Below are 13,681 nucleotides of genomic sequence, written 5' to 3'. Positions count from 1 at the left end.
CATCTCCGACGCCGGTTCCATTTCCAGCTCCTACCCCGGCTCCGGTTGAGGAGCTTCAAGCACCGGGTGAGCCTTTGATACCACAAATTCCACTGTCTGCGCCGGTTGGCCCGAGTCCGGTGATGCCAGATCAGTACCCTGCGTTACCTGGACCGGGTCAGGACCCCACGCATTATTTAAATGCTATGTACGGGGTGTTTTCGAGAGCCATGTACTCCACTGGTGCACCAGTTTGGGGGTGCCTCAAGCCTCAAGCCTGTCCACAGGCCCCCTTCATGCCTTCTTTTTCCGGCGATGCCGTCTTGGCATCTACCGGCGCCGAGGACATCGACGCCGCTCCCTTCTTCACCGGCGCCGGCTCGACCTCGTTCGACGCCGGCTGCTCCTGTGGATCCACGTTCGATGCCGGCTCCGGCGCCCTCGGATTCGAACTTGGCACCGCCGACGCCGCTTGTACGAATCCGGTCCAGGAGGGAAGCTCAAAGGGTGCTTGATGAGCGAAGGTACCTTCTGGAAGAAGCAGAAGAAGGAGAGCTTGTGGAGTCTGATGAAGTTTTTGAAGAACTTAAAGAGGCTAGTGGATTGGATTTGTCTCCTGAGTGGGAAATTACTCCACCTTCCGAGAACCCTTGAAGGATGTGGCTCCATATCATGCAGTCAATAGGAAGGCAGCTGAACTGTTAGATCTTCAGTTGCCTACTACTGAATTTAAATCAAATTTTCTAACAGAAGTACTGCATTCTCCTACTACAGTTTCAGAGCCATTATTGCCTTTTAATGAGGCCATTATAGATCCTGTGATGGAGGTGTGGCGTAAGCCTTTTTCTGCTCCCGCAGTTTCTAAGACAGTTGCTAGGAGGTATAGGGCAGCTCCAGTGGACCCTGAGTTCTTAACATCACATCCATCGCCTGAGAGCCTGGTGGTTCAGGCTGCTTGTTCAAGAAAATCTAAGGGTGCTTTTCCTCAGGTTCCAAGTGACAGAGAGGCTAAAAAGCTAGATCAGTCGGCCAAAAAGGTCTTTTCATCGGCCAGCATGGCCCTTAAATCAACAAATGCCACTTGCCTTTTGGGACGCTATATTCATGCGCTCATGGACTCTGCAAAGAAACTGGCACCAAAACTGTCTGAGGAGGATAGGGTTGGCTTTAATGAGGTCTTGACGGATGCCCAGGCAGCAGCACGTGAGGTGATACAAAGTGGACTGGACACGGCGGATTCAGTGGCAAGAGTCATGGGGTTTTCTGTTGCCACTAGGAGGGGTGCGTGGCTGAAGTCTTCTGAGTTTTCCCCGGATGTACAGTCAACACTGTTGGACTTGCCATTTGATGGCTCTGGATTGTTTGGCAAAAAGGCGGATGCTGCTCTTGAACGTTTTAAGGAAAGCAAGGCTACGGCTAAGTCTTTGGGCCTTCAATCCCAGTCAAGGGGATCGTTTAAAAGATACAGGGTTTTCGGAAGGGCAACCTTTAGTTCCTACAGGCAGACCCAACAGCAAAAGCAACAGCAGCAAGGCTCTCTGTATAAAGGATACAGAGGCCGCTCACGTAGCCGTCAACTCTCCTCCTCTTCCTCTTCAGCCCCTCCTTCCACTGCAAAGCAGCCCTAGATCCGCCATTCTGGGTCATGTTGGTCCTGTGGGGGGCCGGCTTACCCATTTTCTACAGGATTGGGAATCGGTAACTACAGATCTTTTGGTTCTAGATCTTGTAGAAAATGGGTACGCCCTTCCCTTTCGGGAATTCCCTCCAAATTACCCTCCTTGTCAAGGGGCTTGCTCAGAGAACCACTGTCTTCTCCTACAGGAGGAAGTCCTGAAGTTATTACAGAAAGGTGCGATAGAGGTGGTTCCAGAGCAGGAGAGGGGTCAGGGATGCTACTCCCGGTATTTCCTGATTCCGAAAAAGGACGGCAGATTGCGTCCGATATTGGACCTTAGAATCTTGAATCTTTTTCTAAAGCAAGAGAAGTTCAAGATACTCACCCTTGCTCAGGTTCTTTAAGCGCTGAATCAGGAGGACTGGATGGTGGCAATCGACTTGCAGGATGCGTATTTTCACATCCTCATCCTGAAGTCGCACAGGAAGTATCTCCGGTTTACGCTAGGGTCGCAACATTATCAGTTTGCGGTCCTTCCGTTTGGTCTTACTACTGCACCCCGAGTCTTCACGAAGGTGATGGCAGTGGTGGCAGCCCATCTCAGAAGGTCGGGGATCTCGGTTTTCCCCTATCTGGACGACTGGCTGATCAAAGCGGAGTCGCCAGAGAAGGTGCTACATCATCTGCAGGATACAACTCAGCTGTTGGTCAGATTGGGTTTTTCGATAAATGTGCCCAAGTCTCACCTGGTGCCCTCTCAGCTCAACCTGTTCATAGGTGCGGTACTGGACACTACTGTGTGTCGAGCATTCCCTCCTCCTCAAAGGATTCTCGACATGCAGGAAATGATTCCTTTGTTTTACACTGGAGCGGTCGTTCCAGTTCTGAAGGTCCTTCGCCTGCTCGGTCTGTTTGCTTCCTGCATTCTGTTGGTCAACCATGCACGCTGTTACATGAGGGCGCTCCAGTGGTGCCTCCGCAGGCAGTGGTATCAGCACAAAGGAGATCTCAGGGAGTCTGTGAGGATCTCCAGAGAAGCTGCAGCGGATCTGTCTTGGTGGAGCGTGGAGGGCAATCTGTCTCAAGGAAAGCCCTTCCATCTTCCTCCATCTGTGGCCACAGTGATTACGGATGCATCCACTTTAGGGTGGGGTGCTCATCTGGGGGATCTGGAGATCAAGGGTCTTTGGTCTCCATAGGAAAGGTTACTGCACATCAACCTTCTGGAATTGCGGGCGATTCGTTTGGCACTCAAGGGCTTCCTCCCTTCCCTTCGCTGTCAGTCTGTTCAAGTCCTGACGGACAACACTACCGCGATGTGGTATGTCAACAAGCAGGGAGGAGTGGGGTCTCTTTGTCTCTGCAGAGAGGCCCTGCGTCTATGGTCCTGGGCTCAGGACCATCAGATTTGTCTGATGGCAAATCATGTGGCCGGAGTTCTGAACGTGCGTGCAGACAGTCTCAGTCGGCAGTTCTCCGCCGACCATGAGTGGAGGCTCCATCCGGAGGTGGTTCGTTACGTCTTTCAGACGTGGGGAACTCCTCGGGTGGACCTGTTTGCCACTCACAAGAACGCTCACTGCCCATCATTCTGCAGTCTCCAGTATCCGATGCAGGGAGCGTTGGGGGACGCGTTTCAGTTGAGTTGGAGCTCACAACTCCTTTACGCGTTTCCTCCCATACCCTTGATTCCTCGGGTTCTGAGGAAGATTCCCCAAGACCGGGCCCAAGTCATATTGATCGCCCTGGATTGGCCAAGAAGGGTGTGGTACAAAGATCTTCTCCACCTCTCCTCGTGCCCTCCGCCCCGTCTCCCTCTCTGGGCAGACCTCCTCTCGCAGTCGGAGGGGCAGGTTCTACACCCCCACCTCCAGAGCTTACACCTTCATGCCTGGAGATTGAACGGGGCAACCTGAATTATTTTTCTCTCCTGCCCGATGTGGTAGATGTAATTTTGTCTGCCAGACGTCATTCCACCAAATCTATCTATTCCTATAGGTGGTCTAAATTTGTACTCTGGTGTGGGGAGAAGTCGATTGATCCTTTGAAGGCTCGTTTATCTGATATTCTGCAGTTTGCCTTTTCTCTTGCTCAGCAAGGCTTTGCTGTGGCCACGGTAAAGGGATACTTATCGGCTTTCTCGGCTTTCCTTTGCTTGCCGGATCAGCCGTCATTATTCAAATCACCTATTGTACTACGATTTCTCAAGGGCCTCACAAACCGGTTTCCTCCTACCCCCTTTATTGTGCCTCAATGGGACTTAAACCTTGCCTTGACTTATCTTATGGGTTCTCCTTTCGAGCCCTTACACAAGTGTCCCTTGAGATTGTTGTCTTTTAAGACGGTTTTTTTCATTGCAATCACCTCGGCAAGGAGGGTAAGTGAGGGTAAGTGAGCTTCAAGCTCTAAGTTCAAAACCCCCGTTCTTGACCATTCATGCTGAAAGAATGATGCTCAGGAACAGGGCTGCATTTTTGCCTAAGGTGGTAACTCCCTTCCAACTGGGGCAGTCCATTACCCTTCCTTCCTTCTATCCTCCCCCTCACCCTTCCAAGGAGGAGGAGAGACTTCACCGCTTGGACCCTAAGAGGGCGGTGAGCTTCTACCTGGACAGGACAAAAGACTTTCGAGTTGATGATCAGCTCTTCGTGGGCTTTGTTGGCTGCAGGAAAGGCAGAGCGGTGCACAAGCGCACCCTTTCCAGATGGATTGTCTTGTGCATCAAGGTATGCTATTCTTTGGCTGGTTAGGAGCCTCCAGGGTGTTTAAGGGCCCATTCCACTGGCCCATTCCACTAGAGCGAAGTCTGCCACTTCTGCTTTGTCTAGGGGTGTTCCTTTGGAGGACATTTGTAGGGCGGCAACTTGGGCCTCCCTCCACACCTTCGCAAAACATTATTGCTTAGACACCGAGGTGAGGAGGGACGGACACTTTGCTCTTTCCGTCCTTCAGGACTTTCTGGTATAGAAGGGTGGACACCCTCCTCCGGGAGTGGGGACTGCTGTGGGAATCTATTCACAAGGTGAGGAATCCACTGGCAGATGTATCCATCAGAAGAGCAAGTTACTTACCTTTGGTAACTCTTTTTCTGGTGGATACAGTATCTGCCTGTGGATTCCTCACTGACCCACCCTCCTCCCTGTTGTCCATCCTTCTATACCTACAATTCTATTAATGGTATTTCAAAATGTGTTTTGTTACTGACAAAGGCATTGTGTTATTTCTTTTGCCTTTCTACTTATTCTCCACACTGTGTGTGTTGCTTTGTATAATATGTATTGTGTATACTGTGTATATTTTGCTGTCAGTCCGTCCGTGTGCCTCGAAGAAACGGAAAAAAGGCCGGACTGACGTCATCACGCCGACGAGGTCTTCTTATGGAGCCGGTGAAGTCAGCGGAGTCGCGTGCGGAGCCGTGTCTCTGTGACGTCGTCTTCGACCTCATCGGCGTGGACTGCTACAAAAGTTTCTGAATGTTGCTGGCGCAGGGGATATTCACAAGGTGAGGAATCCACAGGCAGATACTGTATCCACCAGAAAAAGCATTACCGAAGGTAAGTAACTTGTTCATCTCTGGATATTAAGAAGCTTGTGGTAATGAAGATGGGCAGAGGTGGCTGGTCAAACAAAAGTAACAGAAACCCATATGGTGAAGGCAGTGCTTAATTTGTAGTAGAATGAGAGCTGGTGCCCAAAGCTCTGCTCAGAAATCCAGTGCATTTAAATGTTGCTGCTCTGAATACCAAGGCTGCAAAGTCTTGAATCAACCGCATGGCTCCTCCATAATCAGCCACTCCTTGTTCCTTTACTTTTCTCAGTTTTCAAGGATCCTGTATTGTCCTTTTACAATGTTTTTTTTTTCCGTCTTTATCTCCGTACTTCTTTTCTCTTTCTGTGCGTTCCCCTCTTTTGCTCACAGTCAATGTCTGGCGAGGAAAAGTAAGGACTGGTCCCCAAAAATGAGTGCTGGGGCCCCACCTCTCTTCCCCATCCCCTCCCCCCAGCAACCACCGACATAAATTAAGCACTGGTGTAAGTCTGCAGACACAGGAAAAATTATGTTTAGCAGGTTGTCCTAAAGAGAATGCATCACTGGGTTGATCCAACCACATGATAATGTGATCAAGTATAGAGAGGTAAATATGACATAGTGGCCAAAATAGACTAATCAGGGATGCCTGTTGCTCACAAAGGAGCCCCACCAGCAGAGCTTATGACAACTTTAACATCATCTGGAGAAAGTGCACAAATGATCCCCTTTTGTTTTGGAGGGATGCGAGGCCAATTCTGAATTCCTTACATTCACTCACTAGCAGGCCTTTCCTGGTGGCCCCTCCAGTCATGCCTGATGTCATCAAAGAAGATGCACATCTTTACAAGAATTGTATCTGAGTTCACACATAATGCTGAGGCAGTACCACTGATGAGAAGACGTATGTCCATGGATGGATCTGCACAGAAGAGAAACAACCAGGAGGTGCTGTGTTGGGGCCTTAGACATCACTGCAGAGGCAATTTAGCAATTTATGGTGGTGTATACAAGGGGATGTAGAACCTGTGAAGTATAGCAAAAATAGCTGTGTACTGAAGGTGGGCAAACACTGGTATATTACATTGGAAATATCTCAGGATGGTCAGATACTGTTGAAATGGGCAAAAAAAAACTAAAAACGAGGTGTGTGACGTTTGCAGAGTCTGGTTGAAAGGTGGCAGTAGCTGTAACTGATTCCGTAAGGAATCTTTGCATAGTCTGTTGCTGAGGAACACGAACCAGGGTGAATTCCTGGGTGCCAATTGGTGTAAATCTGATCGCTATATGGAGTTTTTCTGTGAAGCATGTTTAGATCTTTCGCTCCTTACACCACCTCCTCTGAACTACTTTTGCAAGGACCCAATAAAAATAGTGCATTTGAAAAAATCCCCAGTCTGAGAGTACTTAAAGATCATTTTAATAACTACCTTTCTAAATTGGTAAATGAGAAGTATTTTTTTTTTATTTGGGCAAAAGGGAACATCTGAGTATGTACATATAAAAAAAAAGAAAATAGTACCTCTTCATAAGACAAATCTGAGAGAAAATTTGGTTGAGTGCAGATGAGGGTTATAAATGGTTAAAAATTGCTTCAGTCGCCTTTTCCAAGATGGTTCTACCTGAAACGTAACACGGTCAGTGAATTATCAAATTATGCGCACAGATTTAGGTGCAAGCCTTGCTTTTATGAAAAACAAATCAAAATTATACGTGGAACTGAGTGCACTAGCATGGATTTATTGACTTCAGCTTACAACTTATATTTTTATTGTACCAGGGACTTCCTGATAGTCTTCTGACGTTGTATAGTCGAACAGTCTGTTTTGGATCTAAACTGGAGGTTCTCAGATTAGAAAGAAGGGCGGGTTATGATTGGGAACATAAAACACAGATTTGACCACGATTAGCTTTGCAATTCAGCCATGCACGAGGATCAACTCTGCATTCCTGGATGAAGGCTGTTGTTACTTGTGATTACCAGAGCCATAATCATTCAGAGCAGTTGGACTAATCCAGTGATTCGTAGCTCAATGGAGTATTCTGCCCTCATATACCCAATTGTGCAAATGCTAAATAGCCATAGAAATGACCCGTTAAATTTGATGCGCCTGGGAAGAATTAAGGATTTTGCCAGCTCACTTTGGGAGGGTGCTGTATTTTCTTCATGTTCTCCAAAGAGCCAATCACACTGGTGGGACAGTTTAGGGACCATCCATGTAAAGCAAGAGGGCGACTTTGTACATCAGGGGTGGGTGCTCTGGTTTTAAGATGCTGAGCGCTGGCATAATGCATTACTTAGAAAGAAGACGTGGGAACTATGGTGGCCTATGCAGTTTTTTTTATGAGTTGGTGTTTTAAATTGGCTTAAAAGTGCAGAGGCAACTTTTTCTTTTATTTCCGGTATGATGACAGTAGCTAGTTTAAAATATATGTAACATCTCAGAGATGTATGTGTTTCTTTTAATAGGTATTTTAGATTTTACACAGCTTTTAGGCTCATTGCAATTAACATCAATATGTTAGATTTGGGGGGAAAATTCTAACTGCATGAGCCACGCACTCCGTACAGAAAAAATAAAAGTCGAATTTATTTGGTTGTCCATTTTTAAGAATTCCATATTTAATAAATGAGGAACGTTTCCATCTGACTCGGCTCGGCTCTGAATTAATTATTTCGCCGACGTATAGGCTTGGTTAAGGGAAGGTAGAAAAAGATGTGACTGCTCTGGACCTATGCTGGTCCTGTAGCACAGCCATCTCCCCTGTGGATAATTAGAAGCATTTGAAAGTATTGCTGTTGAAGCTAATTTGTGTCTTTCACTTTGCATATTCTAGAAACTTCATACATTAATCATGAGGGGGCAAGAAAAAAAATTCAACGTCTTACGACGTTGATGGGCCACCAGGGAGTATGTAAAACGATTGGTGAATTATTCCACTGATGTTCTAAGTACTAATATATTTAAGCTAAAAGCTTGTTTCAGGATTCTTTCTCTGTTAAAATGATTGAATTATCAGGGTTTCATTTTAAATAAATATATGCTCGACTTTTGTGTCGTGTTTTAGAAAAACCTTTAATTGCTTTGATACTTAGTACATAACGATGTAATGCAACTTTTACAATGTTAGGAGCATAAAATGAAAATGTATTGTTTAAAAATGTTCTCTTCTTTCAGCCAATGAAACAGAAGTGGCGTTTTTTTCTAAGGAAGATTACACAGCGTACAAAGCAAACCCAGTGTTAGCCTGGTGATCGCCATTGTTGGAAACCGGTTACAAAATATTTGCACTAAATAATTGCATAGTTGTCTACATTGTTTTGTTTTTTTTAATAAAAAAAGGAATAAAAATCGGTTTCTCAAAGTGAGAAAGTTGAATAGACGTTTGTATTTTATCAATATTCGAAACAAAATAATGCACTTGCACTCCTTTCAGTCTGCCCTGTATTTCCTCACATCTTTTTGCAAATATAAAAACTAACACAATTATTTTTTTTCATTAGGAGTCTTAATTCCTAAGCTTTGCTATTCATTATTCTATTTGAAAAGTGTGCTACGTGGTACATTGATTATCAGCTGATATGTCTTCAAAGCTCAACAATTATTGGTATTTTGAACGTGGCATATGAAACAAGAGATGAAAGTATATTTCTTTAGCTATTCATCATGAAATGTGTCTTTCTTTACAGAGCACCACATAATATTATTTTGAGACTTGGCTTCCTCTTATGCTTGTTTTATTGCTTGATCACTCCAACCCTGCTTTTGTCACTGCAAAGAGATTTTTAGACTGGAATGCGATTGCTTGCACAACTGGTGTAACACATTTTATTGTGTTTGTGAAGGCGTCGTAGGTAATACTTATCTTAGGAGAATCTTTTTGTAGGAAGGTGGTGTGTTGTGTGGTGATGCTGGTTAAGCTTCTCCATGCAATACTTTCACACACTTCAAAGATGGTCCTTGCATTCACAATAATAAATCCTTAGCTCAGTCCTTGTAGTGTAGCAAAGAGCAGTCAGGCTTTACTAGAAGAACATTTGTTAAGTATTTCAGAGTACCAACATGAACGCTAAGTAATTGACACGATTTGAAAGAAATCTGCCACCAATTTATGAAAATAAAGTTGTTTTTTTATATTAATTTAGACACCAAAACGAATGTGATCCGATGCATATAACTGGAGGATTGGGTTTTAGCAGCAAACATAAATCAGAGCAATTCAATACTGCTGAACATTTGCATTGCAGTCAATGGGAAAAGTAGTATTGACAAAGGGTCACTTGCAGGTCGAGTCGCGTGGAACCCAATGAGGGTAAAGGTAATGCAGGTCCCAGGACCAAGCCACAACAGTTAGTTAAATTTTATCGAGCCCGGGTGCAGAGTTGTCCTGGCTGTCCCTGGTGCTGAACAGGAGCCGCGGGAGACCGGTTTTTACCGCTTACACGATGCTGTAGAGGAGCAGGTTTAAAATCTCAGCAACGGGGCTGCTGCTGATGTCGGACAAAGGTTGTATGGAGTTCAAGCATCGAGAGCAGGGATCAGTATGCCAGACTGGTGACCAACAAGCCTTGGCAGCAGTAAGTGCAGCAGGTAGGTACTTCGACGTCCAGTGGTCCTGGTGAACATAGTAGCTCCCTGAAACTTGGAGGAGGGCAGGATTATAGTTCCCACAATGCACTAGACCATCTGGATTTGGGCGATTCCCTCGGAGCACTCACTCGCTATTTGTAGAATCATTTTAAAAACTGTGTAATATATTTTAAACAGCTAGTTTTTACCTGTTGGCGCTACTGTTCTCTTGGTGCAAGTTCTCGCTGCTCCGAGGCCCCTCGCTGCTCCGAGGCCCCTCGTTGTCATTTCCTGACCGGCGCAGCTGAGTTAGGTGCTGGCGCCGGCAGGCTAGAGGGAAGCCATCTTGGGGGAACGAATACGAGAGCGGTCCAGTAGTTGGACGCTTTCGTCACGGCAGACCAGGTATTTTAATTCACTTTCCTGTTTGGGCTCAGTCTTGCTCTTGCTCACCCCTGAGGCGGAAGCCGGGGGCTCTTTTCCTGATATCTTTCTGCCCACGGGCACTCACTCGCTATTTGTAGAATCATTTTAAAAACTGTGTAATATATTTTAAACAGCTCGTTTTTACCTGTTGGCGCTACTGTTCTCTTGGTGCAAGTTCTCGCTGCTCCGAGGCCCCTCGTTGTCATTTCCTGACCGGCGCAGCTGAGTTAGGTGCTGGCGCCGGCAGGCTAGAGGGAAGCCATCTTGGGGGAACGAATACGAGTGCGGTCCAGTAGTTGGACGCTTTCGTCACGGCAGACCAGGTATTTTAATTCACTTTCCTGTTTGGGCTCAGTCTTGCTCTTGCTCACCCCTGAGGCGGAAGCCGGGGGCTCTTTTCCTGATATCTTTCTGCCCACGGGCACTCACTCGCTATTTGTAGAATCATTTTAAAAACTGTGTAATATATTTTAAACAGCTCGTTTTTACCTGTTGGCGCTACTGTTCTCTTGGTGCAAGTTCTCGCTGCTCCCAGGCCCCTCGCTGCTCCGAGGCCCCTCGTTGTCATTTCCTGACCGGCGCAGCTGAGTTAGGTGCTGGCGCCGGCAGGCTAGAGGGAAGCCATCTTGGGGGAACGAATACGAGAGCGGTCCAGTAGTTGGACGCTTTCGTCACGCATTTTACTGGATATAAGGATGTCACTTCCCCGTCCGCGCAGCTGGCGGGCGCAGACAGCGCGCCGACGACGCGCCTAAGGCAAGCCCGTCTGCGCCCGTCCGCGGCCGACCGGGGCTCGGGGCCAGTACCCCTGCCTCTTTTTTCTCCAATGACAGAAATGACATAACACACATTAGGTACACTATAGGTGACCTGCTTACCCTTCGCCCCAATGTGCAAGACAGTTGCCGCCATATCCTATCATTGGCTTCTCCTATGTTACAATGTGCGACTTGCGGCTTCTCCATTACTGGGGGTAGAAAGGAGGAGTTGAGGCTGTTAAACATGAATCTGACACTATTAAACTGTAGATCCCTTAAAAAACACAAATTAGAAATATATGATTTGGTGCTTGAGGGTAATCTTGATGTTCTCTTCTTAACAGAGACATGGTTAGATGAAGCCTCAACGCCCGAAACCCTGGAAGCTGTCCCCGTAGGATACAACCTGCTTAGAATTGATAGAGAAAGGCAGAAAGGTGGGGGATTGGCAATGATTTATAAAAACGACCTACACTGTACCTTAGAGAAGGCTACTTTACCCAATAGTGAGGGTGGTTCTTTTACGATTAAAGCCAACCCAAAAAATATTATTAATGGACTCTTTTTATACCGGCCCCCAGGCAAGACTTCACAGTTCTGCAATAATTTGACAGAGCTGATATCTCAGCATGCACTTCGGTACAGGAAAATTCTCATTTTGGGAGACCTCAATTTTCACTTTGAGGACCCTAATTGTAAGGAGGCACAGGCTGTGATAGATGCTTTGAAATCACAGTCGCTCAAACTGCAATCTACATCCCCGTAACATCAATTGGGCCACCTTCTAGACCCCATTTTTGCTAACTGGGAAGGGGTTGAAGTTGCCACACCATTGCAAATTATATGGTCAGACCATTTCGCTATTCCATTTGAGGTTGAAATTGGCCCACAGGATTATAGTATGATCAAACCTAGACCTCAGAAGCGTAGAGACTGGAAGAAGTTTACGAAGGAAAACTATAAATCCGCTCTACTTAAAGAATTCCCGCCTCCCAGCGATACTTTGTTTAAAGCTTGGGCTGATTATGAAAAATGGATGTCTAGAGCTTTGGACATAGTAGCGCCATGGACACTCAAGCCCCCTGCCAGGTAAACTAAGACCGCTCCCTGGTTTTCTAAAGAACTTAAAGAAGCTAAAGCTAAATGTAAAAATACTGAACGTAGTTGGAGGAAAAACTACAATTCTGAAGATAAGCTGAATTACAAAAGAGAACTTAAAGCCTATCACAAACTCGTAAGAGCAGCCAAAGGCGCTCATTTCAAAGAACGTATTGAATCGGCAAAAAATCCTACTAAGGAACTTTTTTCAATCTATAAAGAGCTTACGGTTCCTACTAGATTAGAGGCCCAAGATATCTACTCCAATAAATTATGTGATGATATCGCAGATTTTTTTGTAAATAAAGTGGATTTAATACACGCTACCTTTACAGGTAACATGCCGACTAATCATTCGGTAGTGAGAAATGATGCTGCTACCATGCCTCATCTGACATGCTTTAGAGTTCCTGAGAGGCTAGATTTGCTTACCATCGTTAATGGCATTCAGACCGGCTCTCCCCTTGACGTGATCTCTCCTAATCGTTGTAAGGGAATATTTGACTGCATGATTGAACACTTGATTTCCTTATCTTTCCAGGAGTGCTATGTGCCTAACGCATGGAAAACGGCACAGGTTATACCCCTGAAAAAGAAACCCAATATCCACATTTCCCAGTTACAAAATCTACGCCCCATTTCTCTCCTCCCCTTTTGTGGGAAAGTTGTGGAGTAGGTAGTAAATAGTCAACTCATGAAGTTCATTGAGGAAAACTCTCTTCTCCACTCCACACAGTCAGGGTTCAGAACGGGTCACTCTACAGAGTCGGCGGTTCTCTTCTCCACTGAATGCTTGAGACAATCTGCTGATGAGGGGCAGACGGCAGCGTTGGTTCTATTAGATCTTAGTGCAGCATTTGACACCGTGCTGCACTCGACGCTGCTGTCTCGCCTCTCAGACTTGGGAGTTGAAGGACCTGCCCTGAAATGGGTAGAATCTTTTCTAGATAACAGGAGCTTTCAGGTACACTGCCCTCCTTACAAATCGACTCTTCGCAAGTTGAGACATGGGGTGCCACAGGGCTCAAGTCTGAGCCCCACGCTGTTTAACCTATACATGGAGCCCCTAGCACATATCGTGGATGCTTTTGGTGTGGATATCGTCACATATGCTGACGATACCCAACTAATAATTAAACTTACCAACAATCAGGCAGAGGATGCCAAAAACTTCTCCAACTGCATGCGATCCGTGGCAGAGTGGATGAACAACAACTGCCTACGCCTTAATGGCGATAAAACAGAACTGTTGGTGGTTGGAAAATCCCCCTCGGCCTGGTCCCAGGCTTGGTGGCCACCAGAATTAGGTGCGATTCCCGTCCCAGCAGACTCCGTTAGAAATCTTGGAGTTTGGCTGGATACGGAGCTTTCTTTCAAACAACAAATTAATAAAATTACGGGAAAATGTTTTGGAATATTAAAAACACTTCGGAAAGTTCTCACCTTGCTCCCCATTAGTGCCAGGAAAACATTGATTCATGCCCTAGTCACTCCACACTTGGACTACGGCAATGCTCTTTTCCTAGGCCTAAGCAGAAAAGGCATACATCAATTGCAGTGCGTCCAAAATGCTGCCGCCCGCTTGGTACTCAATCTTCCTCGCAGGGCTTCTGGAAAAACAGCATTACGGAAACTTCACTGGCTCCCTATTGAGGAGCGCATCAAGTTTAAAGCACTTTGTTTTGCCCTTCGCATTGCCCAG

The 13,681-nt window shown here is 46.1% G+C and overlaps 1 protein-coding gene across 8 annotated transcripts in view; it reads left to right on the top strand.

Moving 5' to 3' along the window:
- C3_2H2orf76 (chromosome 3_2 C2orf76 homolog) overlaps positions 1-8,627 on the top strand; it is a 438,804-nt gene extending 430,177 nt beyond the window's left edge. For all 8 annotated transcript variants that reach the window (XM_085647482.1, XM_085647480.1, XM_085647476.1 and 5 more), the window contains one exon: positions 8,306-8,627. In XM_085647482.1, the coding sequence (XP_085503608.1) occupies positions 8,306-8,382 (77 nt within the window). In that variant the 3' untranslated portion in view covers positions 8,383-8,627. The remainder of the gene's footprint in view (positions 1-8,305) is intronic.
- Positions 8,628-13,681: the final 5,054 nt, after the last annotated feature.

This window comes from Triturus cristatus, chromosome 3_2 (assembly GCF_964204655.1).
Source record: "Triturus cristatus chromosome 3_2, aTriCri1.1, whole genome shotgun sequence".
Taxonomy (NCBI): Eukaryota; Metazoa; Chordata; class Amphibia; order Caudata; family Salamandridae; genus Triturus; species Triturus cristatus.
This window is presented reverse-complemented; position numbering and strand designations above follow the sequence as displayed.